The following is an 8262-nucleotide window of genomic DNA, read 5'->3' on the forward strand; positions in this document are numbered from 1 at the left end:
CTGTAGTACTACCGTACTACAGAATTTTAAACACAAAGTTAACACAGGCAGAAATCTCACAGACCCCTTTTTTAAATAAAGATATTTTTTTATTTAAATTACTTTAAAGTAACATATGATGGTGTGCTGCTCAGTATTATATTAATGACACTACTAAACTGTGACTTTTTTCAACATACTATACTATGATTATTTTCGACATGCTTTACTATGACTTTTTCAGACAAACTATACTATTACTCTTTTCTACATACTTTAAACTATGACTTTTATCTACATTCTGTATGATGACTATTTTGGACATACTATGAGAACTTCAGGGAAGTTCTGACCAAGTAATTTGCAGCAAGGCTGTATTTTGGAAAAGAGCAGCACTGGAAGAGAGGTTCCTGAGACTGACATGGATTCGATTTTCAACCAAAGTGGGGATGCAGCAGACCAGTCATCAACAGGGGAACCATGGAACCATATTTTTTTGAGAGCCCTCGCATTTGCAGCCCAATAATAATGCCTAAATACAGGAAGGCCAAGGCCACCCCTGTTAACATTCTTCTGTAAGTGGGCTTTGGAGATGCGAGGGGTTTTATTTGCCCAGACATGAGTATTTTGACATACTACACTTTTACTTTTCTCGGCATGCTCTGCTATGACTTTTTTCTGCATACTATACTATGATTTTGTATGACTTTTTTTTAATATACTATACTTTTTTTTTTTAACTTTTTTGACATACTATATACTAGATGAGCTACTATGACTTTTTTTTTACAATACTGTGACTTAATTATGACTTTTTTCTACATATTATATTTTGACTTTTTTGTTTACTTTTTTTACATATTATAATATGACTTTTTATGATGAGCTATGACTATGACATATTATATTTTTTTTCGACATGCTATACTATTTTTTCGACATGCTATACTGTGACTTTTTTTAAATACTATGATATGACTTGTTTATGACATTTTTCCACATTTTTTCGACATACTGATATATATTTTAAATACTATGATATATATTTTAAATACTATTCCATGACTTTTTTTTCTGTTATCTTCTGTTATGCATGTGTAATAAATTATTATTAAATTTTATTGAAGTCTCTCCTGATTGAAATACTATAATCTGATTTTTTATGACAATTTTATTTATGCTATACTATGACTTTTTTTAATATACTATACTTGGATTTTTTATGCATTTTTTTTTTACTTTTCTTAACATTCTATAGTATGACTTTCTCATTACTTTATTTGACATACTATACTGTACTTTTTTCAACATACTATACTATGACTTTTTCTTACTTTTTTTGACATACTTTCGTACTTGTTAATTAAATTTATGACCTGCTATTACTTTTTGGGGGATATACTATAATATTACTTTTTTGAAATACTAAAGTTTGACAATTTCTATGCCTTTTTTCGATATGCTTTACTATGACTTTTTTTTCAACATACCATAATATTACTTTTTATGACTTTTTAAAACTTTTTTGACACAGTATACTATGACTTTTTATCAACATACTATACTGTGACTGAATTATGACTTTTTTCTACATGCTATACTATGACTTTTTATGCTTTTTTTGAAATACTAATACTATGGCTATTTTCCACATTACGTTTTTAATAACTTTTTTTGACACACTATAGTATGACTTTTTTATGACTGTTGTCAACGCACTATACTATGACTGTTCTCTTTCTTTTTACAACCTACTATGCTATGACTTTTATATGACAATGTTCACCATAATATGCTTTGACTTTTTAATATTTCTTCAACCTACTATAGTATGATTTTTTATGACTTTTTTTGTCGTACTATACAATGACCTTTCTGACATGCTCTACTATGACTATTTCATATGCTTTATACTATGACTGTTTTTGCCATGCTACACTAAGACTTTTTTTTCTACTTTTTGACCTACTATAGTATGACTTTTTCATGACTTTTTACTACATTCTATATGGGGACACAGGGGACATGCAACTGCAACTGCTGACTGTTTTGATGAAACAGTCAGTTGGTTTTTCTTTGTCGGTTTTTTACCAAAACCGACTAAAAAAGTAGGTTGCCTTCAGAGCACTTAAATGCACACCTCCTTTTCACCTAAGGCAGTAGGGCCTAACATGTCTCTGCCTCAGTTGGCCTAACCTCTGCATTTGGTAGTTACTCTCTGGTAACACTCCAGGGGGAGGTTTAAGTGGCCCGGGGTTGGAGATTCACTAACGGCTACTCAAGAACTTTTATAGTGTGCGGTATGCCAAAATGGGAACTTGAACTTGTGGATCTGGCAGGTGAAAGAGACAGTTTCTCTAATTCCTGCACCAACCTACATCCCATCAGTTTGCTGTCGTAATGGATGCAGAAGTAAAATGAGGCATCGGGCCGTGAATTTTATTTCTGAAGACGAAGAATGTTTTCTGATTAGTGGCACATTTTCTCTTCTTTTGGCTTCACTCCAAGATTTGAAATGAAAAGATGACAAAAGGATAACGTAAGTGCTGTCTTTCCAGCTTGAAGGGTCCTTGAGGGTGTTCATATCTGTAATAGGGGAGTAGAGTAGGACTCATGGCCCTTTGATACAGAGTCCTGCCATTTTAAAAGTTACTAACAATAATGACAATCTGGATGTTAATGTCTTTACATCATAGAAGCTGAAACTCACCACTTTACCTGGATAGTCATTGTTTTATCTCAAATCCAATAGGCTGCAGCCAACAAAACAAACATTATGCCTACAGACTGCAGTACAATATAGCTTACAGTTAAGGTTAAAAAATGACATACTACATGCTGCTTTCCTGTGCTGGCAGCAGGTGGTGCTGCTCTCAAACTAAAGACCTGGAGACATGCTGAATTTACAGCACCAGCAGTTACTGCAAGACCAAGAAAAAACACAAGAGATAGTTGCAGCGTATTGAACTAAATGTAGACATGCTGTTATTTGATGGCTTCTAGATAATTAAGAGAGCATATATCTTTTATTTTAAATCTATATACAGAAAATGGCCTGTCATAAATGTACAGAGCACATAATGCAGATGCAGAGATTGGCTTTGTCGTTCCATATTGATGCAGTCACGCTAATGTAATCACATTTGTATCAACACATCACCCTTATGGGTTTTTGCAAATGTTCAAAATGTAATGACGCCACATTTTGTTTGTATTGACTGTGAACTGGACGCTTTTTGTTGTTTTTTTATTACAGAATTAAGTCTATGAGGAAGACTTGAATGACCTTGAAGGTCTTGACCTTAACAAAATATAATAATGCACCATTATGTTGAAATACACTAAAATGCAAAATCACAGATTCACACAGTATCACAATAACTGACGACAACTATATACAACTGGAGCAAGATACTTCTTTTCTTGTCTGATACAAAACAGACTCTTTCATTCTCCCTAATACTGTTAACAGTATTTTATTGTCTATTTTAAAACTCCAGACTTAAAAAAAAAAAAAAAAAATCCATACTGTGAAGTAAATTTAAGTTTGACCCAGAGTGGAGCGAGACACTATATAGCTTTTTAACAAGACATAACAAGTATGTAAGTGTGTGATGAAAATGTGGGTGTATAATATGCGTGTTTGCTCTTTAGGTCCAGCCATGCTGTCCCAGAGCTGTGATGAGGTCCTGCAATGGCTCAGTGTCCTCCGGCTCCAACAGGGAATGCTGCCGGCAAAAAAGTGTGAGATGCGCGAAGAGTGTGTTGAGGTGTGGGTGCAGGCCCAGCGCCAATGTCTGTCTGTAGTGAGACCAGTAAATGTGAGCCAGAGTCCTGAAAAACAGCAAAAACACCTTCTGGACCAGAAAGACGAAGCCTGTTGGAAACACTGCACCTGAAAAAAGAGAAAAAGAGATAATGGCTTTGGGAATGTGGAACGTGATGCAGAACAATGCAGCATAAATGACATGCCTTTTACCTGCTTTTGTGGGGAACACATCCTCATCAGTCAGCAGCTCCTGAATGTATGACATGGCATAGTCAAAGTAAAGTGGTGCAGAGCACTTCAGCTTCCTGCCGTGGTCATCGGTCCAAACATAAACCCTGACAACATCAACAACAACAACAACACAAAACAGTCATTAAGACACGACATGCTGTGTTCAGCCTTATAAAAGTAACTTTATGTGTTTCCATGGTCAAAAATGAACTTTCGCTATCATGCCTCAAGTTTAGCAGTTATTTGAACATTGTACAGGTAATACTTAAAACATATTCTTCCTCTTCTCTTTCATTTTAATTTGGCTGACAAGAAGATATATCTATATAGTCATATGCAGTGCTTTTGCTACAAAGCAAACAGGGCTTTAGCTGTGAAAGACTGGAGAAAAAAATCTTTATAAATCTGCAAAGGTCAGTTCACCCAAGTCACAAAAATAAAAATGTTGAGGCTTTGAGATCTCCTCCTGCCAGCGTCCCATTCACCGATTTATCATTGCACTCCTAAGACACTGTCAAACTCATGATGCAGCAGAACCACAGAGTTCTTTTTTTATTCCACCCATTCTTCTTCTTTGTCAAAACCTGGCACATACATTGCCCACAATCCAACTCAACTGCCAAGACTTCAGTTTGAGATTTGGTTGTATTATGTTAGAAGCAGCTCATGTAACATCAAGCAGCAATGGCATCAAGCAGAGATGAGGAGCGAGCTACAGATGTCTGTTAACCTCACCACACCCCCAAATTATTTTTCAGTTTCAAACATGTAGTCTTCAGCCACAACTGACACTGACTCAAGTGACATCACTTGAGGAAGTTTAGCAAATATATCACAAAGTTCCTTCTGGAGTCACCAAAGGCTTTATACAATATATTTCATATAAGTACTTCCCAATACCTGACGGATTGTGATATGTAAAATTGGTGCAGTTCCCCTTTTAGTAAGGGAGGTGAATGCTGTGGAATATTTTCTCTGGTACCCAGAAACAACCTCCCAGTTACTTACAACAATACACAAACTGCACTGTCAACATTTTTTTATGGTTTTAGGAAAATTACTTTGGTTGAAAGTATTTCATATATGACCCCCTCTGGATTTCTCCAAAACTCTGCAAATAAAACTTAATGTATCTGAATGACAAGATACTATTAGGACAAAGATAATGCTCAGTAACTTACGTGTTGTCTGGTCCACAGGCAGTTGGGCAGGTGCTGGGAGTGCAGAACTCAGACAGCGCACTGGAGAACAGGTTTATGTGCTTGAAAAATGCCACAGCTGAAAGAGATTAATGAGAAAAATGACACTTTGTACATTTCCTATGTCAGTGTGTGGGGGAGGATACGGAGCAGGAGAAAAGGGGATACCAACAATCCAAAATCTGCAGTATTTAAGGTGGTCTACTCACTGTTGCTGGCAAGCCACTCCGCCTTGTCGATGCCAGGCGGCAGTGCTGTGAGGGCAAACATGTCTGTGTGTGGGATCTGCTGACACACAAACTGCTGCTGCAGATATGGCCGCTCCTCCAGATTATTGTTATTAATTCCCCTTGGGGGAAGATAGTACAGAGTTAATGAAGCAGAGACAGAAAGAGATGACAGAAAGTATTGCTGTGTAAAACAATCAATAGGTCAGTGGATTTATTAATCCTGCTGCAGTCAGTAGATAACATGTTTTATTATCTCCTATGCTCCCTCATCTGTCTTGCCCTCTGTGGCTGGCACACACACATGCAAACACATACAAACAGTGCTGTAACTGCAGAGCTATAAGTCCAATAAACCAGCAGTTCATTTAATGAAGGCAGTCAATTAAGAGCCAAAGTAATTACTGATAATGAAGCCCACTGCTGCAGTGGTCAGTGCTACAAAGCAAATGACTGAAAGGACCAACATTGTGCATGATAATGTGCAAAGCCGAGTGCTGAGGCCTGTGGCTCTCTTACATCAGTTCAAATAACAACTGATAAGCTACAGGTAGCGCTTTATAATCAGTCACATGTGACTGGCAGCTTGGGAACTTGTGATAACTATAGAAGTGAGTGCAGAAAATGAATGATGTTGTTGGGGAACACCAACATGTAGTGGAAGGTCAAACTCGGCAGCATGATTTGACTTTATGCAAACAAGGTGACCAGCTAGAGTGTACTGTGATGATGAGGATAAGGAATTCTCTACTCAGTTTTTTTTAAAGAGGGCTTTTGATGTAAGTGAATATTTCAAAGTCTAATGGAATCAGGCAGCTGCTGCACACAGTTGTTGTGTGTAGACAGTTTTTAGATGTCTACAAACAGAACAGCTGAGAGTTTACTCAGTGTGACCTTGCCTACTCTGATAAGGGAAACACTGTGCTCTCTATGGGGTTTCACTCGCCCTGGTCTAAATGTCTGTTTGGTCAGGAAGAATTTGTTTAATGGTCTAAACACCAGGTCTTTGTTCTAGCTAAAGGTCAGAGTAGGTAGAGAGGGAGGAATAGTGATAGAGAGGAATGTAAACATTAGCTGTACAAAGGTACAGTAGTGTAAATCCTAGCCTTACTTCTCTAATGTCCACAGGAACATCTTTTGTTAACATCCTGTTTTGTTCCAGCCTTATGGTGTTAACTCAATTCCCGCCTCTTGGCTACCAGTTGTCAGCACACAAACACAATGAACCCGGAGCTACTTGTAATGTTGTGTTTGTGTGTAAACACGCTCCTCTGTGACCCTGCTCTCAGCCATCCGTTTACCTTAAACTTGGCCTTAATGGTGAAATAAACAGCCTTCTCCGGGGCAGCCAGCTGGACTCATGGAGATTCATCCTAGAGCAAATATTTGCATAGCAAATTGTGCTAAAAACCCAGTCATACATGGCGGCCTGGTAGCTGAATCCAACCCAAGGCCCTTTGCTGCATGTCATCCCCCCTCTCTCCCCCTTTTTGTATATCTATCACTGTCCTTTCCAACAAAGGCATAAAAAGGCCATAAATTATCTCTAAAATAAACAAGAGTCTTTCCTCATCTTGGTCCAAATTACTACTTCTCAACATGTGTTCCCGCTGTTAGAGGAATCCACCTTAACTGATGCCATCAGACAAATATGTAACACACACACACACACACACACACACACTGACACACACAACTTTATCTGGAGAACATTCCTGAGTAAACCATGTGTGGCCAGCTTTCCAGTCATGTTGACTACACACTATCCATTACTATAACTACATCTTGCTTTTCTGTATGTTAACTTATGTTCAGTCAGAGTACTAGAGTATATAAAGGGGACTATAGAAAGATGAAGGAAACTGAAACATGAGTAGAAGTGTAACGCTGATGAAGATAGTTAAGAGAAAGAAATACAACTTACAGTTTTTCACAGCTGATGTCAGAAGGCTGAAGAGTCTGACTGTCTGCCTTCGTAGCCGAGGGGTAACTATGGCAACCCCCCATGGCGTAAAGCTAAGAGCAGATGTGTAGGTTGTGCCAGCCCCACTTTTCCATCCCAAACATACTAACCCACACACTTCTACACGCTACAGACAGGATATGGGAAGAACTACTCCAGCACAAACATATCTTAACTCACAAAGGAATCCATACAGCTGGCAAACAAAAAAAAATACAAACTTTTCCAAAACACAAAAAAGAAAGTCGTTGAGGATTGTCTCTTGTGCCTCTCCTTTTGCTCCAGTGATCCAGTGTCAGTGAGTATATGTCTCCTTTGTCTGGAGTCCCACACCCCACAGGCTCCTCCTCTCCCAGCTCTGAGCAGACAGGCAGGTTTCTCCACAACCCGTTAAAGCACAAAACACAACTCTGCCTTCCCCTTTCCACCCACTGCATACAAACTCTATTCCCCACGTGTGCACTCTACAGAGAGAGCAGGCAGGTGCTGATGGCAAACATAAAGGTGTTTTTTTCTCTGTGGAAGTGGACAGAGATGGATGAGGAGGAGTAAGGCAGGGAGAGGAGTAGAAGGAGAAGCTGGAGCAGCAGCAGGTGTGTGTTCAGTATCTGTGCTCCGCTTGTAAACTTTAAGGAATGTGATGACATACACGATGTATCCGAGCCCGGGAGTGACAGCACACACCCTCAGGCAAAGCGCACTGATATATAGATAGGACTCAAAGCGGAAAAGAGGATATGTGAAGTGTATGAACACAAAAGAAGGAAGTTCAGCTCCGCCCCCGATGTTACATGAACTCACAGCTAAGTGAGATCTATGTGACAGGAAAGTTTATGTTTACTCTGCAGGGAGATGGTGTAGCTTTAATTGTCAGTGTGGCTCACATGTGTAGGA

At 38.5% G+C, this 8262-nt stretch overlaps 1 protein-coding gene across 1 annotated transcript; it reads right to left on the minus strand.

Moving 5' to 3' along the window:
• Positions 1–2414: 2414 nt before the first annotated feature.
• LOC129108890 (MOB kinase activator 2) lies at positions 2415–7719 on the minus strand. Its single transcript, XM_054620813.1, has 5 exons — positions 7330–7719; positions 5388–5527; positions 5161–5257; positions 3959–4083; positions 2415–3874 (listed from the first exon to the last, which is right to left on the minus strand). Exons 1-5 carry the CDS (start codon positions 7410–7412, stop codon positions 3630–3632), a joined length of 690 nt encoding a protein of 229 aa, XP_054476788.1. The 5' UTR covers positions 7413–7719; the 3' UTR covers positions 2415–3629.
• Between the last annotated feature and the right edge of the window lie 543 nt (positions 7720–8262).

Source organism: Anoplopoma fimbria, chromosome 19 (genome assembly GCF_027596085.1).
Source record: "Anoplopoma fimbria isolate UVic2021 breed Golden Eagle Sablefish chromosome 19, Afim_UVic_2022, whole genome shotgun sequence".
NCBI classification, from domain to species: domain Eukaryota; kingdom Metazoa; phylum Chordata; class Actinopteri; order Perciformes; family Anoplopomatidae; genus Anoplopoma; species Anoplopoma fimbria.